This window comes from Tyto alba, unplaced genomic scaffold, assembly GCF_018691265.1.
Source record: "Tyto alba isolate M040663 unplaced genomic scaffold, T.alba_DEE_v4.0 Super-Scaffold_21, whole genome shotgun sequence".
Classification (NCBI taxonomy): Eukaryota; Metazoa; Chordata; class Aves; order Strigiformes; family Tytonidae; genus Tyto; species Tyto alba.
Genome location: NW_024881295.1, coordinates 21972046 through 22000033, shown reverse-complemented (window position 1 = coordinate 22000033; position 27988 = coordinate 21972046). Strand labels below are relative to the sequence as shown.

The window sequence follows — 27988 nt, the reverse complement described above, 5'->3', positions numbered from 1 at the left end:
GGGAACAGGCTGCTCAAGATTCACTCTAGAGATTGCAGGTGGCGTTGCGGAAACGGTGCTTGGAGAGCAAGGGAGCTCCAGGAGTCTGGGTAGATGTACAGGGTGTTCCTGTGTCACCCAGAAAACCAGACTTGATGACTCAGTTCTCGATGCATGTGATCACAGAAGGTCTTTTGGAACAATTCATTAAGGAGATGCAGACAGAGATAGGTCCTGGCTTGGTGTGATAGAGGATTAGTTACAAACACTGATTTCCTTCCTTGGCTGTTTCTGAGGTGTTGACTAAAGAAGTGCGTGCTCCACGCTCCCCTAGGCCCTAGCTGCAGGGCAGAGGCACCATTTGCACCACAGTTGCCAATAGGAAATGCAGACTTGCTTTCGTTTCCTCACAACTCACTTGATGTTAAGATCAGTTGCTGGCTGGCGAGATGTGTGGTAATCTCTGAATTCTCACAAGGGGAGTGTGTTATGAGCAGAACCAGTATCGCCGGTGTTCCTAGAAGAAGTGGTAGAAACGTTTCCAGGAAGGGAGTTTTAATTTGGCCGAGCTCTAAACCTTTCACTGTTCTCTTCAACACAGCACTCCTCTCGGCTCTCTGGTGTTCCCCGTCTCTGCAAAACGTCTGGGGATTGCCTCCTCCCAGTTAGGGCTCCTGAGATTAGGAGTGTGGGGGCTGCCATGGTTGCTGCCCGGTGTGTTGCACAGGGGAACGGATTGCGCTTCTCTGCCTCTGCACGGAGGCGAGGAGGAGGAGGAGGAGGAGGAGGAGGAGGAGGAGGAGGAGGAGGAGGAGGAGGAGGAAGAAGTGTTTCACCATCGCGTCCCTCGTGGCTGTGGTTGTGGCAGTGCAGCACGGGCACCTCTCTCAGGCCCCGTGGCCACCAGGGCAGCGCGGAATGCTTAGCCTGCTGCCTCCCGCAGCTTTCATTAAAGTCTCGTCCGGGGTTCATACGTCCACCGTGAGAAAGCGCTGCCTGAGCTGTCATCTCCAGCAGCGGTGCTGGTGCGTTTGGATGGAGGGGAGGGCTGGGCTTTGGTCTGGTGGAGCCTAGCTGCCTAGATGTGAACGCTGGGGGTATATTTTTATAGAGCAGTGGCAGAGCTATTTCGGGGTTGTTTGTCTGCGACTGTTACAGACTCCGTCCAAATAAAAAAGAAGTCATCCTCAGATTTCTAGGTGTTTCGCAGAGTACTGGGCTAATTTTTGTGGCTTTGCAACATCCCCTGCCGGAGTTCCTGCTCTGAGAGATTTTAAAGTCAAGCCAAGAGAAATTTGGTCTTCGAAAGTAGCATTATTACCTCCCGTTATGCCTTCTGATTCCTTTGAATTCAAAACACAATTCAAGGGGCATGTCCCACCCTAGGTACGAGGTAGAGGAAAGACTGGAATGAGTCTTCCCTCTCAGGGTGAGGCTTCACAGAGTGTGGACGTACTGGGTTTCTTTTTCCTAAGAACTGTGACCTTCTCCTATAGCTCTGCGCGTGATGGGAGAACAGCGTGACTTGGGAATAGTAGCGTTTTCTGAGGTCCCGTGGTAGGGTACAGCTGCAGTTACTCAGGCAGATCATGCTCCTTTCCCCATCGCTGCCCTTGCCTCTGTGCTCCTCGGTGTCCTGTTCTACCCCTCGTTTGGTTTCGGTTTGCTGTTTTGGTTTGGTTTGGTTTTTTTCCTTATCTTACGCTACTTTACTTTTTTATTTTATTTTTGGATTTTGCCTCTTCCAGCCTACCCATCTCCCTCATTTTTTGTTTGTTTTTGTTTAATTCCCGTCATTCCTTTAGACCACCAACCTGGCTCCCACCTCCTCCAGTGCCACTATTTCCTTAGCCAACCCCGAGGTCTCCATACTAAATTACCAATCTGCACTCTACCAGCCCTCAGCGGCGTCCATGGCTGCGGTGGCCCAGCGGAGCATGCCCCTGCAGACAGGAACAGCGCAGATCTGCGCCCGGCCCGACCCCTTCCAGCAAGCTCTCATCGTCTGCCCCCCAGGCTTCCAAGGTAAGGAGCAGCCTCGCCGGGTCTCGGCCAGCCGCTGCTCCCTCCCCGCTGCGGTTTCGTCACCCAGCTCTCGTTGGAAACAAGCCTGCTTAGCGCGGGTCGTGGGGCAGAAAAATTGCTGGCCTCGTGAATCGGAGCAGTGAGGCTGTTGCAGGTGGGAACGTTTGCCACAGCGGAGGATCTTGCAGGCACCTCCAACATCATGAGTCGGAGGTGGCTGGTCTAAAACAACGGGGCAAGCGCTGGGGAGGAGCTGGGGGAGAGTAGGTGATATTTGTCATCCTTTGCCCTGAACAGAGTTTGAGGCTCTTCTGCCTCACTTCAGTGGACTTGAAAACTTTCCCCGACCACAACGATAAATCACCACATAAATAGCGGGTTCATCACTTCTCAGGGATTCAGTTGTCAAAAGCAGGACTCAGGAGGTTAATGCAGCAGGGAGTGCAGCGCTGGTGGGGATGAGGGTTTGCCCCCGTAACAGACGCTTGGGACCATTTATTAGTACAATTCCTTCAGCTCCAGCCCTGCCACAAACAGCCCTGCCCATGTATACCAGTGGCAGGCACCGTTGTCAGACAACTTGGGTGATGATCAGATTTAGCCACTTGTCCTCCTCTTGACTTTATATGCTGCAGCAATTTGGAAAAAAAAACTAGCTGGGAATCTGTAGGAAGTGGTCTAAATAGACCTTGATTCAGCTGGTGCAACTTCTGCTCTTCATTTCTACAAGCCTGTCTGTGCAGCAGTCTCTAGGCACTTGTTAAATGTTCTGCAAGATTATCAAGGCTCTTCTGAACTAGGAGAGTCTAGCTAGACCTCTTCTACATAGTTAGAATGCATCTCAGGGGCTTGACTTCAGAAATGTATTGCTAGAATATGTAAGCTAACGTCTTCTGCTTGCTGTCTTGAGAAGGCTCTAAAGCAGAGGAGGTAGCACCGGCTGTGCCGTTGCACTAAGGTGGGGGAGAGGGAAGCTTCCTCCAGCTCAGTTGGGCTAGTGCGTGGCTGAGTCAGCAGTGATGAGTTGGGGTGTGCTAGATTACGTGGTCAAATGAGAGACTTTTAACTAAGAGTCCTGAGCAGCTGTGCAAGAGAAAATCACCTGTCCCTGCCAAGGCTGAGGGAGTACAGAGTCCTGGATTCCCATCCCACTGTCCCACTTTGGTCTGAAGAGAGCATTCTCCCATAGCGATGAGTTTTGTCTGGCAAGGACCATTTTCTGTTGTCAAACCAGAGAATATGGGGGAAGAGAAACCATTGCCTCCCCTCTCTTCCTTTTCTCCCTGTACGCATTGCACTGGTATGTTTCCCGTGCATTTGAGGTACCCTAAAAATATGAACTCAGTTAATCCCTTAACATCTTTGACGATGTCTTTTCTGCACCCTTGTACACGTATCATGTTTATGAACACTTGAAGGACATCTTTGGGCTGAGCTACAATAAGTGGGACTCCGAGAGCCCGATTTTTTTCAGAGGGACTGAACGCTGCAATTTAAGTGGACATTGGCAACCGCCTTTAGGGACCTCTGAAAACGAGATCCCCTGTCCCTAGCAGTGCTGTTGATGGCTAATGCTGTACCTTCTGTGCTGGCGGAACAGGGTTACAAGCCTCCCCTTCGAAGCACGCTGGCTACTCAGTTCGGATGGAGAACGCCGTTCCCATTGTCACTCAGGCTCCTGGGGCCCAGCCTCTGCAGATCCAGCCAGGACTCCTCACACAGGTAAGGAGACCTGAAGGCGCTGAGCTCAGCAGGTATTTTGTGTGGTGTTTAGATCTTGGAGGCTGAGGAGAGTAGCTTGCTTTGGGGGCCTTCTGTGGTGCAGTTTGGAGACTTGGGCAGCTGTATAAGGGTCTGCAGCCTTCTCCAGAATACCCAAACCTCCCCCAGTTCATTGTTCAGCTCAAAGGCTGTGTCAGAGTTGCAGAAGTCTCTGGAAAGACCTTCTTTCCTTCTGCTTCGCCACTGGAATCGGAGGGAAGCCTCAGGGGAAGCTGTGTCAGGCCTCTGCTGAGGAGGAATTAGTAGTAACCTTCCTGCGTCCTCCTGAACTCACGATGTCAGTGGTAGTGTGTAGCCAGGAGTTTCGCTGGTGAATTCCACGCTGCCGATAAATATCTTCCATGCTTTAGGTTTGCACCCTTCTGTTTTACGAGCTGCCCCTCTGCTCTTAAGTTATGAGAGAGATGTAGGGAGCAGAGGCAAGGGCCCCACAGCCAAGAAGCTCTCCTTGTCAGCAGCATTTGTTGGCACAATTGTGTCTGAAATAACGCTCGCAGGAAAAGCATGGTTCCTCCCAGGAAATTCCCAAACAGGAATGGGTATCACCGATCACATGCACATCCTCGAGGGGAACCCCAGCTCCTCAAAAAGGAGGGGCAGTTCATTCCTCCCTGTGCTGGCTTCAGTGAATGTGCCCCTATTGGTTTTTCGGCTGGTGCCATGGCACCTCTGCCAATATCAGGCATGTTTCTGGCAAAAAAAAAAACAAACCAAAACAAAACCCAAGGCACCTAGTATACTTAATACTAAGTTGTGCAGCCTGGAAAAGATGATCTGCAAGTCAAAAATGCATGCCTCTGACTCAGGATGGGTTGATCTGCCATGCCTTCCTTAATACCAGTGCAGTCATACGCAGTCACGTAGCAGCAGACTTTGGGGTTTAGGCCTGGGGGTTGCGTTGCTGGGGTGAGACTTGGTCCAATTGTCTGTCTTTGCCAGCTGCCAGTCACATTTGTCTGGTGAAGGCAGATGGAAACACAACTTGCAGCCTGCATGATTTCCCTTAGCTAACGTGCCCTGCCCCTTCCCAATAGCAGAGTCTTTGTTAGAGGGCTGTCTGGAACATCCAACCTGTCTCTGGTGCAGCCTGCTGTAACAACCTGTGTGGGCCACATCTCCTGTTTGCTCAGGAAGGAGAGCCTAAGAGGCAGGGGGACCGGTGGCAAAGCAAGAAGCAGGCATGGTTGTGGGCACTTTTTTGCTTGTGCAGGAGGTCAGCCAAGGCAGTGGGTGAAGGAGGTGACAGAGCTTTGCACGTCCCACCCTTCTGCCAGGCCTCCTGGGGTGTGCTGCTGCGTGGGGCTTGAGGGATGAGGCTCAGGTCTGAAGCATTACATGGGCAGCAGGATCCTGAAAGATCTCAGGACCTCCAGCTCCTTCTTTCTTCTTGAAGTGACCTTGTTGGAGTCACCACGCGGTCTGTGGGAGGGAGGGAGAGTGTTCAGGAGGAGCTTTGCTCCCAATTTCTGCGCTGCCCCTGCGACATGAACTCCCATTTCACGGACTGCCCCTCTCATATTTCTACTGACGTTTTATTCACTGTCACTTCCACAAGGGAATTTAAGCCGTTTCTGAGAAACACTCCTCACTTGCATAGATTTTTAGGTTTTGATTCAATAAAAGAGAGGTGGTCTGCCTGTTGATATAGCTGTCTGTCTCACGCAATGAGACATGCTAGCTGCTGCTCTGATGGCAAGCGCTCTGATTGATGCCGGTGGCATCTGGTGTCCACGGGCCTCGCTCGGTTCGGGCTGAGCAGCTGGGCTGATAAACAAATCTGTACCCAATTCCAGTTTCCTGAATGGAAAAACACAGCTTCTTTGTAATGCATTGTAGTCACATCTGATCTCTGGGCGGCTGCGTATCTCTCCCTCAGCAGAGAGCTGTTCCTCTCATGCACAGCTGCTTATCTAATGCTCTTCAGACCAGACCGTGCAATTGCTGCAACTACTAGAGGGACTGTCCCGGGCAGAGAGCGTTAGTGCCTCCGGAGCCCACTTCTGTCTTTCCACCTGCCTCATTTGTCCCCCTGATGAGGCACGGTGCTGCTCCTGGTGTTCCCAGCACTGGGCAGTGCCATCGAGCCTTCTCCCCCCTTCCCAGCACGCAGCGCAGGAGGGCTGTTCCTTGGCAAAGCCTCGCTGCATCCCAGCGCAGACAGCATCCAGCGCTCCCTCTGCATCTCGTATGAGACCCAGCAGTCCCGAAGGAGGGGCAGGGGAAGGAGCTCCAGGGGCTGGGGGGACCCACTGGCTGATTTTGGGCATCACCTCTGGCAGCTGTGGTGTGTCTGCAGCCTGTGGCGTGGTGCTAGACAGAGAAAACAGCCTGGAAGATGCAGAGCCAGTGTCAAAAGTAACTTACGTGTAACTTCTCTGGGTCTATTTTCACCCTTCCAAGCAAGCGTGGTCCACATACGGTACGCACAGAGACCAGTGAAAGGAGGCTGCTCCTGTCTTTGCTAATAGCTCTCTGCAGCTTCAGATCTCAAAAGAGACAAAGCTGTACTGTTTCCTGGCAGGCTTCCATGACGTGACCCAGAACTGTCCCCTGTCCTTGAATAATGCCCTGAATTCTTGATTTTCTCTCCTTTTAACTCCTTCCCAGCAACACTTCTTCCCAGCGCGGTCCTGCCCACCACCTTGCAGAACAAACACACTTATTCCATTAGTTGTTTTTTCTCTGCATCCGAGGTGGGAGCTGTGTGGCACCGGGCAACCCACCAGCTCCTGAGCGCGGGGGCCAGCGCGGTGCCCCGCGGCGGCGGCACAATTTCACACGAATGCAAAAACTGAGAATGGGCTGCGGCTGCCGGCGCAAGCCTCCCGTGTGTAAGCACAGCACACTCTGCTAAGTGGATCGGCCTAGGCAAGTCTTATCTGCAGATTAAATCATTCAGTGGTCCTTACCTAATGAGCGAGGAAGTTGTGCCTGGACCCTGACACTGAGTCTAAATTTATGCACTGCAGTCGGGAAAGGAGCTTAGATTTGTTCGGTTCTCTTCCTGAAAAGGGAGGAAACAGTTTTCTGTGCAAGTAAATCCAGGTAGTCCCCGGGGACTGACTGCAACAGTAGTATAGTCTCCTCTTTTATATCAAAGCTGAGAAAAAAAAAAAGCTTTTTTCCTCCGTGATCCTTTCGGGTCTTCGCCTCCTCCTCCTCCTCGCTCCGAGCAGCACCAGTCCATGGTTGTGGCTCCTTAGATGAAGAGCTCTCAAGAGCCCTCTGACTGCCCATCCTTTGCAGATGTTGCTGAGAGGCCTCATCATAGCAGTCTTTCCATCTAATGCAGCAGCATGGAAAATTACAAGACAGTCAAACTTTGGAGCAGAACAGGGAAAAGGTGTTTCTGGGGGGATGGTGAGGGAGGGTTGTGTTTGTTTGTTTTGTTTTTTTTTTTTTTACTGGAGGATAGGAGGGGATCATAGGGACAGTTAACAGGATTCTTATGAGGATGGAGGTGGGGACAAATGAGTGCCTGGCAGAAGCCTCCCCTCTAAAATTTAGCCTCCTTAGAGCTGTGAGCTAACACAACGTGGGCCCCGTATAGCAGTGCCGATTGGGACTAAGGAGGGCCATAGCCGGTACCCCTGTGGTCCCCAGCCCAGGCAGCGAGTTGCTGCCAGAGCCGCCTTCAGGCAGCACGTAGCAAAGAAAGTTCCCCAAGTCAGAAAACAAAATCATCTGGGTCGTGTGTGGAGTCACCGGCGCGGGACGAGCTGGCTGATGCCAGGGGCGATGCAGCTGGAGAGATGATTGCGGAGCAGGGGGATGAGTCAACTTGCAGGGCAGAGTTTTCCACCCCTGCAAGGGGGGCACCCGCTCAGAAAGGGCTGGAGGGCACGTGGGGAGGACAGACGTGCCAGGTGTAGTGGGCAGGGCTCGGCTCTGCTTTGGCCGGGGGCCTCCTGGGGAGCTGGCAGCCGGCGACCGAGCTCCTTGGCCCATGCAGCAAGATGTTCCTCCTGAGGAGCACTCGATGCTCATTCCTTCTCGGTGCCCCAAAATTCACCTTCTTCCCTCCTCACAAAAACCTTGAAGCCCCCTGTTCTCTTTTCTTGATCCTTGAAAAGTTCATTCTCCTTTTTAGTTCCTCTTAAGTTCCTGTAGTCGTTTAGGTCCTGTTGGGAAAATTGGCTGTAGGGGGGCGGAAAATAACAATGGGGCCAGAGTTCCCAGCTGATCTGGAGGGTCAAAGGGTGCTAAAGGGTTTGATGTTTGGGTTGAAATGCCGACCAGTTTTGATTCCTCCCTTTCCCAGTTAGGCTTAAAACATAGCTGCTGCTTTGGATGGCAGGGATTTTTTTTTTTTTTCCCCTCCTTCGCGCTCTCCCTGTCGATAACTTTGACTGCTTTTACTGTGGCTTCCTACCAGTATTTGTCATCTGTGACTAAAAAGTTCTAAGAGTTAGGTGGTACGGCCGCCATTGCTACCCGCAGCCCCAGCTGAGCACGGACCACCGCTCCCGCTCGGTGCACGACACCTCTTCTTAAGAAGTTGTTTTCCCTCTGCCCGGCAGCAAGCGTGGCCCAGTGGCACCCAGCAGATCCTGCTCCCTCCGGCCTGGCAGCAGCTGACCGGGGTGGCCACCCACACTTCTGTCCAGCACGCCACCGTCATCCCGGAGTCCATGGCGGGCACCCAACCACTGGCAGACTGGAGGTAAACTGGCGGCTCCCTGAAGCGCCCGGGGGTGCCGGAGGAGGCGTGAGAAGAGCCGGGGTGGGGAGGGACGGGCTGCTGCGAGGCCGCAGAGCCCCCCGGGGAGGGGGGAGAAGGGCAGAGGCTGCGGCTTCCCCGCTCCCTTGGGGGAAACGCTCCTTCCTCGGCGGGGGGGGGGACGGGGCCCCAACGGCGCCTCGGTGAAGGGCGGCGGGAGCCGGCCGGGGAGCCGCATTCTAAACGCGTGCCCGTCTCCCCCGCTTTGCAGAAACACCCACGCCCACGGCAGCCATTACAACCCCATCATGCAGCAGCCCGCGCTGTTGGCCAGCCACGTGGCTCTCCCCGCCACCCAGCCCGTCAACGTGGGGGTGGCTCACGTCATGCGCCAGCCGCCCGCCGCCTCCGCCAGGAAGAGTAAGCAGCACCAGTCGGCACCCCGGTAAGCGTGCACGGGGTCCCCCCCCCCCCCACCCCCAAACCCCTGGCGCCGGAGCCACCGGCACCCGCGGGGCAAAGCGGAGGCTGTGCCCCGGCCGGCGGGTCACGCTTTGTGTGACGGGGCTCCGCGCCGCTTCGCCTCCTCCGTGCCCAGGGTAGGAGAGCGGCGGGGCTGAGAGGCCGTCAGGCGCCTCCTATACCCGGCGAGCAGCACTCTGTGCGGCTGGAGGGGGGCGCGGGACGGGGGGCTCACGCCCTGCTCCTGCAGCTCCCCGCGCCGCGGGGATTAACCCGCGGCCTTGCAGCCATCGCCATGAAAATCGTGGCGGCGTTCTCAGGCCAGCGAGGCGCAACGCCCGGTTCCCGTACCTTCTCTTCCCACCTCCTCTCGCGGGAGCACCCCTGAGGTGCAGTGCCCACGAGATCTGCCCCGTCCGAAGCAAAGGAATGCCGACCTGTCTTCGGAGCTTGAACGTCAGGCAGGGCGGAGGAGGGCCGGGGTGGCTGGAGGCCACCCTTACGCTCTCTAGCTCCTAACATAGGTGGTTGGCCCCTTTATTCAACAATACACACCAGCAAAAGATACCCGCACTGGCCTTTTTATAATCATGGCAGAATAAACCGGGGAACATTTTATAAGGGCATCTCATACAGGGGCAGTCCTTAGACACCCAAATCTATCAACTCTTAGACACCCAAATCTATCAACTCTTAGACACCTAAATCTATCAACTCTTAGACACCTAAATCTATCAACTCTTAGACACCTAAATCTGTCAACTTTTAGACACCTAAATCTGTCAACTCTCAGTAGGACCATTTGGCTCTACGAGGAGGAGACTGGGGTTTGGTTTATACTGTGTTATGTGGCGCAGCCCAGATGATTGCAGCGCCTGTCACGGCACTGTAATCTTGCCTAGAGGACAAGGGCAGCTTAAGACGTATGTGCAGCTGGTCTGGGGAAAGTCCTCCGGGCTGTGAAACTAGCACATTTCTTTAAAACCAAAACAGAACAGTTGCAAGGGAAGAGAACCAAAATGGGTCACCATTTGTGCAGTGGCAAGAACGGAGGAGCTCGTGGTTTTCCTGGGTGACTGGACTGGGGCCAGAGGAGCTCTGAGTTCACAACCAATTTGACTCTCGTTAAGAGGCCACTATTTAACTCCTTTCCATTTATCTGCTCTCTAACGTCGCATGTACTTTGGGTGGGCTCCAGCTGTCTTAGCCCATTCGGAACGTAGAGCAGAGGCAGCTACGTCCCCAGCAAGCCAGCAAAAGAGAGCGCCTGCTGCAACCAGAGTGCCTGGGCAGGGCCCCCCCTCTCCCTTCCCTCTCCAGGGGCAGGGTAGCAGCGTCCAGGAGGAATTGGACACGTTCAGAGCAAGGGGTCCCTACAGCTTCATTAATTGTGACACTTTTGTAGCCGAATGAGGAATGTGCTTCTTTGGAGGGGAGGGTACTCCACGCTGCTTCATTGGTATTCAGAAAGCACCCCGAATGCTACTGTGCATGCATTTGTTATGCAAAAGACCCTGTGTAAGTTGGTATAGTGCGATAGGTCCAGAACGACTTCCTTTTGATGGATGCCACCTACTCCTTTTGTTAGCTTTCGGGCCAAGCTGAATGTGCAGCCCAGGCCCCGCTGTCGAACGAAACCAGAACGTTGTTTTTTTCATTTTTGAATCTGCAAATGTTCTGCAATAGGCAGAAGAAATAGAAGGAAGAAAGAAAACGTGGGAAACAAGTGAGATGGGCTTTAGTCAGCATGCTTTGGCAAATAACCCCATCTGCAGACCTGTGCTGCACTGTCTGGTGGACAGGTTCTGTGTTCAGATCCCTGATCCAAGTGGGCCCTTTCCAACTGTCAGGCAGGGAGGCTGAAGTAGGAAGACTGGGAAAAAAAACAGGACTTGACAATGTTTTTCTACAGCATAATAAAAGGATTGTTCTTTCTGATTTATATATGCTGTATCTGCTGCCTCACATGGGAATGAAATGAAACTGAGTGTATGTCCTCCCATCTGCGTGCTCTCATCCATGAGACCCCACTATCCTAGAGGATGTAGCATTGGGCAGGAAATGTCCATTGAAAAGATTCTAAAACAGAAGATTAAATTTTCAACTAAGAAAAGCAGTTTTCCTGCTAAATGTTTGTTGCTTTCCACAACGTATTCTAATTTTGCCTTTAGCTTCGTCTGGCCAAAAAATACCTGGTCATGACGCATCCACGGAGGATGCAGGAGAAAGCGATTCCCATTTGGGTTCTTCTGCCTCCTGCGACAGCCGTGCTGTGCCCGCCTGGCTTGTGTATGGCTGGGCTGTGTGACTGGCCTCTACCTCCCAGTGCAAAGTCCTGAGAGGCAGCATTTCCCTCTTGGAAATTCCTAGGGCAAACAAAATGGAGTTTTTTTACGGAAAGGAACTACTTTTCAGCCAGTTACATGAATAAGGCGTGTGAGGCACTCTGTGAAGAGGTGACTGTGCCAATTTTGCAGTTTTCCCAGACTCCATAAATCAGTGCCACTGAACCCGAGACCAGGAATCAGAAGCCGTGGCGACAGGCAACTTAAGCAAACCGAGTTTTAACCAACTAACAACCTTCCCCATTTCCAGAAACGCGTCCACCTACGAAGTTTCATCCTCTCAATCCATCAGCTCGCCCCAGCGGTCGAAACGAGTGAAGGAGAACACGCCTCCCCGCTGTGCCATGGTGCACAACAGCCCTGCCTGCAGCACCGCCGTCACCTGCGGCTGGGGCGACGTGGCCACCAGCACCACGCGGGAGCGGCAGCGGCAGACGATAATCATTCCCGACACCCCCAGCCCCGCAGTGAGTGTCATCACTATCAGCAGCGACACCGATGAAGAGGAGGAGCAGAAGCACGCGCCCACCAGGTGAGCAGCGGCTCCCTGCTCTGCTCTGTGTGCAGGACAGGGAGAGGCAGGGGCGGGGACGTGCCGGAGCATCCCAGGAGTTGCTGTAGGGTCCCAGGGGGTGCGGTTGGGTCTCAGTGCCCAGCTCGCCTTTCCTTTGGGAGGAAAGATGCCGGGGGGAGCCTCAAATACTAGCTGAGGACTCGGCAGACCCAGGCGATGCTCTCTGCCACGCTGTACATTTGCTGTGTGACCTTGGAGAAGCGTAGCAGTCTCTCTGTGCCACGTTCTCTCATCTGCAAGAGGAAGTAATAGCTTTCTCTGTCTCGCAGGACTGTCAAAGGGAGATCCTGTGGTGGTGAGCCTCTTTAAGTCAGATGGCTGTTTAAAACAAAGACAAAAAGAAGGGCTTGGGAGGAAGGGAGCTTAAAACTGCCTTTTCTCTTTCTGAGCGATCCAGGCATCTGTAAAGAGCATTAAATGGCACCTTCTGTATGTGCTAATTTCCATAAAAAGGTCCTGAAAGACAGGTAGCGGTTGTGTCATAAACACTCAATAATGGGAAATACGTTGCATGAGGTTTGCTCAGTTCTGACTGTGTTGCCAAAACGCCCCTGAACCATTGTAAAAAGTGGCAGAAACTGATTGCTTTATGAGTGACTACAGGGAGGCGTCGGTGAGGCTGTGAGGACCCTGGTGACTGAGCTCGCTCCTCAGGGGATTAACGCACCCAAGTGAACAGTGCGGCCCAGGACTGCTGCCACTGCTGATTATCTGCTGTGGGTGAGGGAGGACTTAATGTTCCAGGACTGTCTTTTCAGCACCTTTCATCACATGCAAGCACGCTAGGTTTCCCATCTGATGCCAGTCACGAGCCATCGCTCTGCTGTGTAAGTTGTAGTGAAGTAGCTTTGCAAACAGCTGAACAATTATAGCGTCTTTATGTTGGTAACTGAGCTAGGAATTTTTTAACCTTATCCTTCCAGAATTGTCGAGAGAAAATGAGGTTTTTTATTTATTAAGAACATGCTCCATGGCGTTTTTTCCTTTAATCACTGGAGATATCTATCTATATCTCTGAATCTCCATACCGTGGTGTTAAGTGGCGCACTGCAAATGTGCACTGAAAAGATGAGATGCATTTGGCCTCAAGGAGCTAAAAATGTGTAAAGAGGAGCCATATGATTCAGGTGTCCAGGGCTGCAAATTTAACCCGCCTCCTGACAGCCGCTGCTGCTTCCCATTCCCCTTCTCCCTAACAGTGAACTCCACTGGGCAGCAAGAGCTCAGTGCCTCTCAAATTCAGCCTTGCCATGAGTGCCGTGGTTACCGTGGGGATCACAGGACAGCATAAAAACCAAACCAAACCTGTTTCACTTAAAAAAAAAAAAAAAATGCTACAGTATTCCTTAGTTTGGTCAGGAGAAGAAAGCATGTTTACAGAAGAAGTTGAATGAAGGTTAGCGTGGAAATCAGGTGGACTGTGGATAAGGAGCCCCCACTTCCAGGGCTCTTATGGGAAAGGAAGGGGAAGACAGAAGAGGTGCTGAAAACTAAGACTGTGAGGTGGGGCAGCATGAAGAGGGCAGGTATCTCAAGGTCATGGGAGCTATATGCAAGCATGTTTTCCCATGGTGCTGGTCCCAAGCTTTGGGAAGTTACGTGCAAATACTTACACTTACCGTCCGGGGATCATCGTGGGTTCAGGGAGGGAAGAGCTGGGATCCTGCGGCCACTGCGGCTAACGGTTGTCTCTGCTTCAACTTTCCTGCCATCTGACCAGTTTCTTCACTCGGCACCTCTCCAGGGAGACAGACAGAACAAAGTTCTGGAAAATATCTGGAAATCAAGTTGGGAGTTTGGGGTATTTAAATATTCGGGCAAGGTCTGCCAAGGGGTTAGGAAAGTAGTCCCAGGAGCCAGACTTACATAAACAAACTGGCTTTGATATGACTAAAGCATATGCAGGACGCGTTCCTGCCTGGGATCGGATCCCTGGCTACTTTTTGTGTCCATATGGCATATCTGCACAGGGTGCCAGGGTGCTAGCATTCCTGGAAGGCCAAAGCTTAAGAGCTAGATTTAATTTCTGAGCCATGTAGACATTTTGCACGGACATGGGCCGTTCTCGGGCACCTTTTGGAATTCCAGAGTGAGTTAAATTGCCTGTGCAGATGTAACCAGAGCAAGCGGAGAATTAGAGACAGAGACACGGATGGAAAACAGCATGTCCAGAATGAGAATTTCTGGTTAAAGTCTCCGGCAGAGTGAAATCAACTCACTCGGTGCCTGTTGACCTGAGCAGATCTAAGACCGTATTCTCAGCTGGAACGAGAGTGTAGCTTCCAGTCAAGGAAGCTGTATCAGCATTTAATGCCAATGAACTTTGCCCCTGCCAAAGTTGAGGTCTTTCTCATTGAAAGTGCGTCACACTTAGGAAAGTACCTCCAAGTTTTCTTACTCGCCTATTTTTTTGGCTCCAAGAAAAATGGGAGTGACAGTGAAGTATGTGCTTTAATGTAATCAGTGCCCAAAGATTCAAGATCTGAGTCGAAACTGAAACTGCACAGAATGCATTGTCTCGCCCATATTTATGCAAATATCACCCTGTTGGGCAATAGCTGTGGTGTGGGGGTGAAAAACAAGGAATGACTTGAAACGTGCTATTGGTCACATCCTAGCAATACTAGCTTTTTCTAGATTAGAATGCAGAAATCATATGGTACTTGACAGATCAAAGTTAATCGCCTGATCCCATCTCCTTGATAGCAGTTGTATCTTCGCATTAACTTAACTGGCATTGGATCAGCTCCTGAATTTGCTACAGCACTTCCTTCTCTTATTTTTTATGGGGTTAGAAATTCTCTTTGACCCATGAGACTAAAAATGTTTATTTTATTGATTGCTCAGCGAAGAGAGATTAGAACTACCTGTGGTTGTGAGAAGCAGTAGATCCTTCGACGATGTGAGAGTGCATAAGGCTCGGTTTAAGGAGGACTGGTAATGCTGATAAAATATGATCCTGCTGATGCAGTGACGGAGCCCTCCGGCTTGGGTTCACGTGGACAGAAAAGCCTCTGTAATAGCGGAGCAGCAGAGAGAGCTTTTCTCGTACAGGGGATGCGGATCTTTTATTGGTGAAAGAAAAATCTGAAGAATTCAATGTGATACAGGCAGAATTTTCCTTTTCCTAATGAGAAGCACCGATGTTCAAGCAGGATGTAATGAGCTACCAGCTGACCAGGCAGGCCGGCCAGCACCTTGCTCGTTCTTTGCGTACATGTGTTTTGCACTGTTGACGAGCGGAGCTTGGTGTAACTTTTTTAAAATCGATAGTCATCTGAAAATGCTGGGCTCCTGCTGGGTGGAGGTGCTGGGGAGGCGGTGCGAGGTGGGCTCTGGAGGAGCTGCTCGATGGAGCCTTGTCAAAGGGGGTCACCTGCTGGCCCCAGCCCCGTGCCTCGGGCAGGATCCCTGAGCAGGGACCGTCCTCAGAGAAACGGTCAGGGATTTTCAGGGGGCAAATTCCTGAGAGAAAAAAGCCAGTTCCTCAACCGAGGCTTCTTGCAGGCTACGCTGAGATTCTTCTAGTAATATCTCCAACACAGTGAAATCTGGGGAAGCTTCAAAACTGCAAAAAGTTTTGACGTTTATTTAAGGGGGAGAAAGTGCTAGGGGACTAACTGATTAAGAGTAAGGCTTCTCTTTTCTGGTTCAATGGAGGGGCTTTTTTCTTTCAAAATCTAAGCAAATAATACAAAAAAAAAAAAAATGGTCAAAATGAAAAGGGAACATTTTTACTGAACGAATTTGGTTTTACTTTGTTTCTGATGCCCACGAAGTTTTGCATGTGACATTTTGTCCTGTAGTACAGCATAAAAGAATTTGCATATCAACAGCATTATATGAACAGGAAACAATTTTTTCACCCTGTTTGTTTATCACCAGTGAATTTCTAAACTCTTGGTTCAGCACCTTTTACAAAGAGACTTTATAGGCCAGAGAGGTGCTTAGTACTGCGCTGCAAGGTAATACCCTGATTGTTACTTATTCCGGAAAGAAGAATTTAGGTCTCGCCTTTACCTGTAAAGCACTGAAGAGAGTAAAACCAGAGAGTAGACTTGCCACTCTTCATAGGAATGTATTCCTCTTACGTTTCTCTACGTGCGAGAAAGTCAAGCAGACAGACAGACAGACTGACAGTGCAAGGGCAGTCGCAGTAATCGGAGCGCACACTCAGCAAGCAGCAGGCGGTGCTCCCCGTTATGCAACCTCGCCTGGAGCGGTGGTTTCGGGGTAAATCCTCTTCTGATTCAACACCTCTGGAGCCCAGAAGCGGAGAAGAATAAAGCAGCAGCACGAAGGCAGGGCGGAGGCACAGACGCACCCTGGGGTTGTGGCTGGGCGGGCGGGCAGCCGTGGTCGGGGGCGAGGAGCGCTGTGCCGTGCTGCGCCGTGCCGTGCTGTGCCATGCCGTGCTGCGCCGTGCCACGCCGTGCCATGCCGTGCTGTGCCGTGCCATGCCGTGCCGTGCTGTGCCGTGCCGTGCTGTGCCGTGCCACGCTGTGCCATGCCGTGCCATGCCGTGCCGTGCCGTGCCGTGCTGTGCCGTGCCACGCTGTGCCGTGCCACGCTGTGCCATGCCGTGCCGTGCCGTGCCGTGCCGTGCCATGCCGTGCCGTGCCGTGCTGTGCCGTGCCACGCTGTGCCATGCCGTGCCATGCCGTGCCGTGCTGTGCCGTGCCACGCCGTGCCATGCCGTGCCGTGCCGTGCCGTGCCGTGCTGTGCCGTGCCACGCTGTGCCGTGCCACGCCGTGCCATGCCGTGCCGTGCCGTGCCGTGCCGTGCCATGCCGTGCCGTGCCGTGCTGTGCCGTGCCACGCTGTGCCATGCCGTGCCATGCCGTGCCGTGCTGTGCCGTGCCGTGCCGTGCCCATGCATGCCGTGCCGTGCCGTGCTGCGCCATGCCATGCCGTGCCGCGCCGTGCTGTGCTGCACCGTGCCGTGCCATGCCCATGCATGCCGTGCCGTGCCGTGCCATGCCCATGCATGCCATGCTGTGCCGTGCCGTGCCACGCAGTGCTGTGCTGTGCCGTGCCACGCCGTGCCGTGCCGTGCTGCGCCATGCCGTGCCGCGCCATGCCGTGCCGCGCCGTGCTGTGCCGCGCCGTGCCGTGCCGTGCCCATGCATGCCGTGCCAGCGCCGTGCCATGCCGTGCCATGCCCATGCATGCCATGCTGTGCCAGTGCCGTGCCACGCCACGCCACTGCCATGCCATGCCGTGCTGTGCCGTGCCGTGCCGGTGGGGCAGCCGGGGGAATCAGCTCGTCCCGCCAAGGGCTGCGGCGCAGAGCCGGGCGGGCCGCGGAGGCCGCCGCCGCCTTCCCATCCAGGCAGCGAGCGCGGCGGCCAAGGGAGTGACGGCTGTTTTTCCTGAGGCGATACGACCGTGGCCTTGAGGCGGGTGGCTTTCCGGGCATCTCCACCGCAGTGAGGCGGGGGAGCCCCTCACCTCCCCTCTGTCCGCGCTGGTAGCATGAGTAGCGCCTCTCCAGCTTCATTTTCCGTGGGATCCTCACAGTAATCGCTGTCTTCCTGGGCCAGAAGGACTGACCTCAGCTGTCACACGGGCACACTGAGCAACTGGCCACCTTCACTGGCGCAAAATTCTTGCAGGCTTGGTTTTTTTCCCTTTCTCTCAAGATAGTGAACTATACAGTGCAGCCTCTGTGTGAGTCTCACCTTTATAACAGCGTAAGCTAATGCAAGTTGTTATTCCCATCGTCGTGCAATGGCGGTGGAGCCTACTTCAGAGGACTTTAATTCCCCTTATGGATAGAAATTGCTGGCAGGCACAAGCCAGGTGTTTTTGCCAACTTGCTGATGTGCGTGCGCGAGGGTCAAAATAGCATTTGTAATTCTCTTTTGACATCTAGCCTATTGTGGCTATGTTATGCTGTGCATAGTAATGCACTGACTCTGCATAGCAATACATTGACTAACCACAGTCATTTGGTAAAAAGATTGCTGCCTTCCATCTCCAGAAGACACACTGACATGCAACTAATACTTAAAATAACAGAGATAGACAGTAGCTCTCTCAGCAAACCTTCAGCAGCAGGACCTTTACAACCTGCTAAGCAATTCAGTATATATGGCTTAAATAGCTACAGCTCCTGCTGTATAGCCTAATAAAATGGCCTCAGTGTAGTACCTGATAAATATTTCTCAGCATCACAAATTCGCAAGGAAGGTGGGAGCAGATTAACAGGTTGGGATGGAGCTTGAGCTGAAGAGGGGCATGTTCTCAGCACGGAGCTATGCACGGCATAAGATTTCAACGTGAAGGGAGCGATTGCAGTTGTAGCGTGAGTTTTTGTTGGCTGACCCCATGCTTTCCTAGAATAGGTGGGTTATTCTGAAGCAGCACAGTGAGAAGGTTGCATGTTCCTAAGTTTTCAGAGGCCTGGAGCGGAATTTTTGTGATGGGCTGCAGAGCTAACGTGCCGTGGTGTCTGTGTACACCAGTTCAAAGGCCGAGTTGTGGGATGGTGCCTTCTTCCCCCAAACCAGGCGGCCGTGTCGGCGACCTTGAGAACTGGAAGCCTCTGCTGCTATAGCGTCAGCCACCCCGAGAGGTTTGTATCTCTTGGGGTGAACCACACGCTGTAGAACTGCCCCCACTGGACAGCATTTCCTTTTTTCTAGGATTCTGGTGTAACTGGAGATATTCAGGGTAAAAATCTCCTGTTCGTGCAGTGCTGTCACATACCAGGTTTTGGGGCTGGGCCTTCGGCAAGTAGAAACAATCTCAAGTTGCACTGTTGCAAGAGCTGTTGTCCCTCTCCTTGTCCTTGGCTATTTAGGTGGTTTCAATGTTGTTTTAACACCTAATTCAGCATCTTTTCCTTAATTTTCTCTCACTTTTCATTCTCAACATCTGTCTTCAGCACCTTTCCATTAACAATATCTCAGACACCCACCTTAGTTTCTTGCCCAGCGCCTGTGCATAAATTGTTGTCTTTTTCCTCTATGAGACTTTTCCTTGAGATCTTTCCTTGCTGTGGGGACAGACCCACGTCTGTCTCTCTGCTGTGCACTCATGAGGCTGGTGTATGTTACAGAGCTGTCCCCGAGACCTGCTTCTGCGTGGTCGAAAGGAAGGCACAGTCATGCTCTGTGTCTGCACGTTGAACAGACATGAATTGGTTTGTGTCCAAGTTTGGGAACAAGCCCTTTGGGACCAGGTGGGAATGGGCAACCACTCATAAACTAATCATAAGCTTACAAAGCAACGCATATTTTTCCAGCTGCTGTTCTGAAAGGGAGGACGCAGCTCCAGCCAGTGAGGGTTAAAAAGCTTCCCTGGCTTACTGCTTTTCAGTCCGTGTGGATGGATTCGATGCCACTTCGGCAAGCTTCCCCCCTCCCTCCCTCTGGAGAATTAAAATACACCTAGCCACAAAATGCAGGTAGGCACACAAGCTGACCGGGAACACATGCCGACTCTCAACACTACTAAATCACGTATGCTGCTGCTCCTGTGCTTGCAGGAGGGAAAGCAATTACCAGGCTTGGAGTGAGCTTAATAGGAAGGGGGTAGGACTTTTAAAAGTATTTTTCTGTGTAAGCACAAACATCCCCAAAAGCTGTGGCTGAGTTATGGGAATACAGTAAGCTTGCTGAGTAAGCAAGTGCTGTGTCAACAGGTAAAAGCTCTCAGTTTTGATAGTTTGTGAGCAGGGAAGGCGATACATCAGCCTGGACCTCACACAGACAACTCCTGGTTTACTGCGGGATGGAGAGAGCAGCTGAGTCCCCAGAGGGAGCTGGAAGGAGGACGGTTGCTGGCTGGCAAGAGGGCTTGGAGAAGGGGGAATGCTAGCTCTTCTGGGCTGAATTCTCAGAAGCCCCCATTTCAGCTTAATGTGTATCTTTAAGGCTGTGAATCCACTGATTTTCAGCGTGAGTTGGGCCTTTGGTGCTTTTGAAATTCCCACCCTTAATCTCCGGGCAGGCTGTGGTACAGCAGGTGCCGAGCCCTGACCTTATGTGTGAATATGTGTGAATAGTCTCTGCTGACTTCTCTGCCTGCTCTGACATTAACCTCAGCTGTTACCTTTCCTAAAGACAAAACTCCAGCCGCTTTCAGTGGGTCTTCTCGTGCGCTTGAAATGATGCAGCCTGCTGAACTGAGCGGCTGATCACTCGTGCCCCAGTCCTGCAAATGTTTTCCCGTGTGCTTTAGCTCTGTTACTGCAGTGGTCAGCCGCCTTCGGTGGATGCCACGTGCTGGTAGTGCTGAGCACTTGTGTAAGGCTTGGCAGGACCACAGCTCCGGTCCTTGGCAGTTCCCCATCCATGAAATGAGTTTAATACCCTGCTGCGGTCCCTTTTTCTGGAAAGGTTTGAGTTTGGGGTCACTTATTTGTTTAAACAAATAGATTCTACTTGATTTTCTTACTGTAACCAAGGAGCTATAACACTCTGAAGGAGAAGGCTCCTCATGGTCCCTGATTTGACAAGCCCTCAATCAAATTGGTGAAAAATATGCCCATTCTAAAGCAATAAATAGCACGGATTACACAGAAAAATATATCCTTCCAGTTCTGCAGCTCAGCCTTCCCATGTCAAGTGTCAGCCGAGAGCAAGTATTTCCAGTTCAGCAGCTCAGCCACTTATGTAAGGAAGGGTCTGTAAAAGAATAGCTAGACCTTATCAGTTGTCAGAAAACTCTTTAGTGACTTGATTTTTCTTTATAAAATGTAATAACTGTCAGAGGTAAAGAATATATATCTCTTCCCAACTGGCAGCCAAGGGTAGCTGCAAAGGGCAAGCAGTGTGGATACTCATAAATGTGTGATTACAGGCATTTCTGCTGAAGGAGAGAGGAATATTGATGCAATATTCGTCATTTTTATTGGCTTAATATTCTTCTTTCGTAACACCATATCCAAACTGCTACATCTTTCTTCACATACAGTAGTTGTCCATCTAAAACGCGCTGTTGCTCTTTCCATTTCTAATCCAGCACTCTCCAGGGTCCTTGCGGGAAGGCAGAATATGAGGGTTTGCTGTCGTACACCTTCCCCTCGGAAGAGACCCCTGCCCCTGCAAAGATTGCTTCCAGCTTCCAGGTTCCCGGGCAGCAGCTTCCCCTCTATCACCTGTCCTGTTTCAAGTGTCAGTGCTTTAGGATGGCCGGGGTCTCTCGAGACATACTTTTCACTCTGTGTAGCACAACGTGGTCTTGTGTCCTCTTCGGGGCACACCAGGATCCTGTGGTGACAGCCCGCGGGAACTTGGTGAGCGCGGCACCCCAGGGCGCTCTCTGATGGAGACGATGGCTTTGCAATTGCAAGTCTCGCGGAAAGCGGCGAGTCGAGTCGCGGCTTGTCAGCGCCGAGGGAAGGGCTTTGGGGCGGGCGAGTTGAAGGGAACCCACCAGTGCTCCTTTAGCACTCTGAAAAATAAGGGAAACAGCGTCCTTGGAAGGAAACAGTTCTTAGTATCTGCTCCACCTTTCTCTGCATCAGAAGCGATGCCGAGACTGGGGAATAAATGGCTCCATCACAGACTAAGGCTGGATTAATCAGCTGTTCCCTGGACTGGACCGGGCAGATTGAGAGAGGAGACTCCATGGTAAAGGGATCTCTTTCTTTTTAAAGTGCACACTCAAGAAGTTAAGAGATGGATTCCTTTTTCTCCATGGCATTTCTGTTCCTGTTGGGGCTGTTTCCACCATTAAGCCTAATTACTTAGCTTTTTATGTGCTATCCATTTCTTTTCATCATTTTAAAAACTTCAGTTGCCATAACAACATAATGCAATCAGTGAAACATAGCAGCTATTTTCTGTAGTCAAGGTCTGTGCACTGTCAAGGATGTGAGCCATTTAAGCAAATCTTCACCATCCCCCTTCCTCCCTCCTCTTTCTCGCTTCTCTCTTTTTCTCCCTAAACAAGCTCATAACAGGAAGGAGAAACCATCAGGAATAATTAGACAGAGTACCAGAGCAAATCCCTATTGTACCCATGCAGTCTAGTCTAATGAACTTCTAGCACTAGTCTTGGAAGTGTTGATGTTCCTTTTTAATCACTTTTTTGATGTCATAGGATAGATTAGCTGCAGCAGGACCTCGATAATCCATGCTAGAGTCAGGAGACCCAGTGACTATTCAGAGAAAAAAAAAAAAAAAAAAAAAAAAAAAACCAAAAAACAGAAGCATTACACGCTTCCCTCATTTTTTTGTCGTTCATTCCTCAGTTTCAAATGCTCACTGAGAATATATGCCCATTGTACCATATTAGTAAATAGAATGGAGTGTGTTTTGTAGATTCATGGGATTTAAGCATGAAAAGTCATAGCATCTATTATTAAATCATTGCTGGAAGGCTAGGAGAAACCGCCACGTTTTTGTGTGGGTGGTGAGACTTGCAACAAAGCATAGTATAACTGCTGGGCTTCTACAGCACACATACATAAAAAGCAGTCTGAAAATAAATCTGGCAGTCTGGTTCAGTGCTATTCTAAGCAGTGCGAATATAAGATCTATCCCCAGTGTCTTACTCACTCCTTGACCTCCGTGAAGGCTTCCCTGGAATAGCAGCGAGTGAGTTTTGAAGCCTGGGATTCGGCTTAAGCAGCACCTGTCTGGCGGAGGACTGGAGGGCGCGCTTTGCCTTTACAGAGCTGGTTTGCCACGGGCAGAGCCTTTCGGTGGCTTGCGAGTCGGTCGCTGCCCATTCACTCCCTCCACTTGTGTGCTTGTGTTTCAGCACCTTGTCCAAGCAAAGGAAGAACGTCATCAGCTGTGTCACCGTGCATGACTCCCCCTACTCCGATTCCTCCAGCAACAACAGCCCTTACGCCGTGCAGCATCGCGCAGGGCAGAATAACGGGAACACCTACGACACCAAAGGGGTTCCAGAGACTCACTGCAGTGGGAACCCCCGAACGATCATCGTGCCACCACTGAAAACCCAGGCCAGTGAGGTGTTGGTAGAGTGTGATAGCCTGGCACCAGGTAAATTGCACCTCTTCCGTCAAGAAAATTAGTCAGAAATAAATGATTTATCTTGGAAGAATCTCATTGTTCGGTTTCATTTTGTTTGTTTGTTTGTTTTGTTTTCCAAAGAAGCCATGCTCCTGCCCTTCTCTCAAGTGACACATCTGTTCTTGGGAGCCATATTGCATTATTTATGTGCCCTGGTACACGCAGGAGTCACAGGGGCGAGGGTCGGTCCCAGTTACTTCTGTACAGACCCAAGAACAGAATGCAGCCTTTAGCTCAACATTTGACATGAGAGGCTCCCAAATGCAAGTGTGAACCTTTGCTGCCTTGCCTTTCCATAGGTTTATTTTAAAGCGGGTAAGAGGTTGAGAACACACGTGCATTTTCATCCAAACTTGTTGACGTTTCTGGGAAGAACATTTCCCCAGGATCTTCCTTGTGGACTGATGAGGTTTGCTGATCCAGAGCTGCCGCAGTGCTAGATAGTACGATGTGTTGAAAAGGGGCTTATGGTGGAAGTCTGGCCCGAAGCAGTTGGCTTTGAGCTACTTGGCAGTCCTTTCTTTTGACACACTGCTGGTGAACACAAAGGCTCAGAGGGTGAGGCTCCCCACTAGCTCCTTCTCCCGCCCTCCCTACTCACCGTGAGGTCAGCCAAGCCAGGGCTTTTTTGTGCTGTGCACACTATACTTTCCTTCCGCTCCTTGGGATTTGTACCTGCATCGTACAGTTCTGCTGGCAGAACAGTTTCTCACGCTTCTGAAGGATCTATAAAGCCCTCTCTGGGCCTGGTTTGGGTCCAGATACTGAGCCGGCTTGTCTGCCTCTAGGATAACAGGCTGGCCATGTATATGAAGCCCTGCTGAGGTATTCTGTTAATTAAGAGAAAACGTTTTCTTATCCTGCTTCTGTTGTATGTCTCCTCCCAAAAGGCACTCTGGAGGAGATTTCAGTGAGGAAAAGGTAGGGTGAGCAATTAAAGAATGTGATGTAAGCTACAAATGTGTTTCCTTTCCTGGCACAGTCACCACCAGTCACCACTCATCCTCCTACAAGTCCAAGTCCTCCAGCACCGTGACCTCCACCAGCGGTCACTCTTCAGGGAGCTCGTCTGGAGCCGTTGCCTATAGGCAGCAGCGACCAGGAGCACATTTCCAGCAGCAGCAGCCTCTTAATCTAAGTCAGGTAAGTCAACCGAGACAGATGTTGGTGGTGCATCGTCCAGCTGTTACCTAGCGCTCCTCCCGCGGGGGCTGTCCCGTTCCACTCTGGTGATGGTTGGGCCCCACGCTGAGTTTGGTCGGCTTGTTGCAACTTCCCTGCAGACCTTGATCTTCCAGCTGGGGCAGCAGGGGCAGCGCAGGTCCCACCCCTGAGTGGGCTGGCGGTACTCTCGCCGTAATGTTTTGAAGTCAGGCGGTCCGGCAGCGTGAGTGGGAATAACGAGAGAGGGAAGGTGCAGTGGCTCAGCCACAACAGAGTGCAGCAGGACTGAATTCTCCTTAGCTGTAGGTAACCGTGAGGAGAGCATCTTCCAAGTGAAGGGGGTGCCTCAGCCCGGCTGCAGGACTGGGAGGGAAGTCCCCATCAGACGCGACAAGGCAAAGCAGAGCCTCTGTGCATACCTGTGACCTCATGTAGTGCGGTTTGATCATCCTGTCGGCGATCCTGGGCTGAGAGCTGGGCAAATCCCGTTACTCCCAGTTCCCAAGGTGTTTCATAGTCTGTGATCAAATCACCCCGGGGAGCTCCCCAGGAGCTCCGGTGAGTAGCGCCCTTTTCACATACTGCACCAGGGGCCTCCCTCTCCCCCGAGGTGAAGTAAAGAGAGTAGGGAGGTTACAGCACAGGTACCAACCTTTCAAGAGGAGAAGGTCTGGAGAGCTGAGAGGACAGTGCTGGTTTGCATCCAGAGCTGGATACAAGCAGAACTAGAACTGGATTATTTTTTATTTTTTTTTTTTTAATAATGCGGGGGAGAAGAACGTTCCCCTCCCCCTCAAAATGTAGTTGGAGTTTAAAAACTTAAACAAACTTGAAATAAAAGTGAGTGAAAATGGAGAAAGTGGGCGAGACGCTGTCTCCAAGAGTGGAGGAAGAGTGTGGCTGCTGCATTTCCGACCACAACGACAGCGTGGGGAGTGCTTACAAAGAGGATGAGAGGGCTTGGGAGAATAGAAGGAAATAACATGGAGCATTGCACTTCTTGCCTTCTGATTCCTACTTTATTGGTTATTTAATACTCTGACTACAAATGACTGGGAAAACTCCTTGACATTATTCTGCAATGCGAAAGAAAAACTTAGAAAATTCATGGAAGAGTGCATTGCTCCTGTCCCACTGCAAGAGGTTGCCCGTGCTCAGGTAATTCTGGCTGATTACATGAGGGTACCAGGTGCCTGCAGGATCTGATCGGGCTGAGGGTTTTATCTTTAAAAAATAAAAAAGTTATTTTTGCTAACTGAGGAGATGATAACCGCAAAGGACCCAAACTGAGCAAAAATAAATCGCCTGCTACAGCTTTAGTTAGAAAACTTCATTCCCCTGAGCTGTCAGCGCACCCCGTTTCATCAGCAGAGTTCTCACTAACAAATGCCACGTCTTGTGTGAGCAACCGGACTTGCGGAAGACTGTTTTTAGGAGCCGGGCATCCAAGGCCGGGTCTCTGTGGTAGCTGTGCCAGCACAGGTCGTGGCTCGAGCCGGGGGACTCCGCTGTCCTTTTGGGGGCCGTTTTGGTGAAGGTATGAAGCTGCGGGGTCCTCCGAGGCTTGGGAGGGACCCTCTGCCCGCACCCGTTTCTAAGGGAAGACTGTGGTGATGTTGAGGGTGTCAGGAGGAGCACGAGGGACTTTCCTGGGGCCGTCCTGGTGCCACGGGGAGGCTCCCGGGCACCACCGAGGAGGTAGAGAAGCCGTCTCTTGTCTTGTAACTGCTTATCACTGTTGCTGTCTTTATCCAGGCCCAGCAGCACATCTCGACCGATCGCGCAGGGAGTCACCGGAGACAGCAAGCCTACATCACCCCAACGATAGCTCAGGCCCCGTACTCTTTCCCGCACAACAGTCCCAGCCACGGGACGGTTCATCCTCACTTGGCCGCGGCTGCCGCCGCTCACCTGCCCGCCCAGCCCCACCTCTACACATACACCGCCCCGGCCGCGCTGGGCTCCACGGGCACCGTCGCGCACCTGGTGGCCTCCCAAGGGTCGGCGCGGCACGCCGTGCAGCACCCCACCTACCCCGCCAGCATCGTCCACCAGGTCCCCGTCAGCATGGGCCCGCGGGTTCTGCCCTCGCCCACCATCCACCCGAGCCAGTACCAGGCTCAGTTTGCCCATCAGACCTATATCAGTGCTTCTCCAGCCTCCACAGTCTACACTGGATACCCACTGAGCCCCACCAAGGTCAACCAGTACCCTTACATCTAAACACTGGAACACGGAGCGAGAGGCGCACCCGTCCCGGGGGAGCGAGGCGGCCGCTTTTGTACCGAAGGACGCGACAGACCGACAATGCAACGGGAGGCTCTTGTGAAACTTGAACGAAGGAGACTTTGCGGAAGAAGCGGAATGGAGCGAAGAAGGGGGAGAACCGATTCTACACTTTTTATTTAAAAAAAAAAAAAAAAAAAAAAAAAAAAAAAAAAAGAAAACGGGGAAAAAAAAAAAGAACAGAAAAAAATAAAACAAACCACAAAAAACCCAACCATTCTGCACCAAACTAGAGAGAGAGAAGCAGAAGGACCCTCCAGTGGGTCCTGTCTTTCGGAGAACTTCACCAACAGACTTTTAAAGGTTCTTTTCATCCAATAGTGAGCTACATTTAGAAAATTTGTTGTCCAGAACACCTAAAATGAAATCCATTAGGTTTTTAATCCAATAGGTGTATGGATTAGGGATTTATCCAGCATTTCAAAGGGTTTATACCCCATCTTTGCAGTGGTCTTCATATCCCAAAGCATACGTGAGGTTTTGGGTTGGTTGTTTTTTTTTTTTTTTTTTTTTCTGGAAATAGGAAGTGGGTAAGGGAGGCTGAGGGAGGAGGAGAAAATGTCCCAGTGCTCTAAATTCGGATCTAGCACCGCTACACTTAAGCACGCCTGGGCAAAACAGGCCCTGCAGCACTGGTCGAGAGCAGAAGCAATGGGGATGTTTCTCCCTTTCCTTGAACACACTGGATAAATCCCTGAGAAATGCTATTCCTAAACGAGATCTCTAATAATGTATGTTGGATTTCAGTTGCGTTTCATTTGATTTTATTTCCTTTTCAATCCCTAGCCGTTTTAGTATAGGAGAAGACATTTTAGCTGCCCCCCACCCCCACCCCCTGGTAGAATGTAGCACTATACAGGTCATGCGCCCTTTTTACTATTTTGTGTTGAACTTCAACGATACCAATAGACTATTCCTCAATGTGATTGCACAAAGAAAAGTGATATAACATAGGCATGTAACAAATGTGATTGTCCAGGTATGTTCGTGTGTGTGCGTGTGCGCGCGTGTGGGCGTGTGCGTGCAGATGCTGCCTTCTCTCTGTGGTGTGTTCCTCGGCACAGCCATTACAACTGTCACAGTCTTAGTTTTACATCATTCCCTCGTAGTGCCTTACCGAACTACAGACGCGGTTTAAGGGTTTACTTCCACTGGTACTCCTAGAAACTGACTGAGGCTAGTCGGAATTTACTCTCAGCTCTTTTTCTTTTTTTTTTTTTTTTTTTTTTTTTTGGGGGGGGGGGGGGTTGTTATTGCCGGTTTTCTTCTTCTGCTGGTGGTGTTGGTTATTTTTTTCCCACGTCATCAATCTTAGCTCACTTGGCAAGGTGTTGGGGAGGCTCATCGGGGTTGGAAGTGCATGTAGCTGGGTGTTTTGTCGAGCACTGGATGGGCTGGAAGTGACCGGGTCAGTTGCGAGACCCCGGGTGACTCCCAGAGGGTCTGGGGATTCATTTGTTGACTGGTCTGTGTCTGTCCTGTTGAAATAGCAGGTTTTCTCCCTGGAAACTGAATTCTCATTCTGCTGTTTACCGACATCCTCGGTGGAGTGGGAGGGCAGCGTCCCCCCCGCGTTGTCAGGTTGTCCTGGTCGTGCGTCTGAATTGGGAACAAAACTTTAACCCGTGAAAGGGGGAAACACTAGTTGCTGCCAACATCTCTCACTGCGTCTGTCAATGGGAGGGGGGTCAGGAAAGGGCTGGAGTCCCTAAAGCAA

General features: G+C 51.5%; 1 protein-coding gene across 5 annotated transcripts in view; it reads left to right on the top strand.

Annotated features, from left to right (window-relative positions):
- HIPK2 (homeodomain interacting protein kinase 2) overlaps window positions 1–27460 on the top strand; it is a 136954-nt gene extending 109494 nt beyond the window's left edge. For 4 of the 5 annotated variants that reach the window (XM_042795577.1, XM_032996310.2, XM_032996326.2 and 1 more), the window contains exons 8-15: window positions 1785–2004; window positions 3605–3726; window positions 8307–8449; window positions 8718–8891; window positions 11504–11785; window positions 22544–22791; window positions 23804–23964; window positions 25741–27460. In XM_042795577.1, the coding sequence (XP_042651511.1) occupies window positions 1785–2004; window positions 3605–3726; window positions 8307–8449; window positions 8718–8891; window positions 11504–11785; window positions 22544–22791; window positions 23804–23964; window positions 25741–26208 (1818 nt within the window). In that variant the 3' untranslated portion in view covers window positions 26209–27460. The remainder of the gene's footprint in view (window positions 1–1784; window positions 2005–3604; window positions 3727–8306; window positions 8450–8717; window positions 8892–11503; window positions 11786–22543; window positions 22792–23803; window positions 23965–25740) is intronic. The other variant, XM_042795578.1, reaches the window with a different exon arrangement.
- Window positions 27461–27988: the final 528 nt, after the last annotated feature.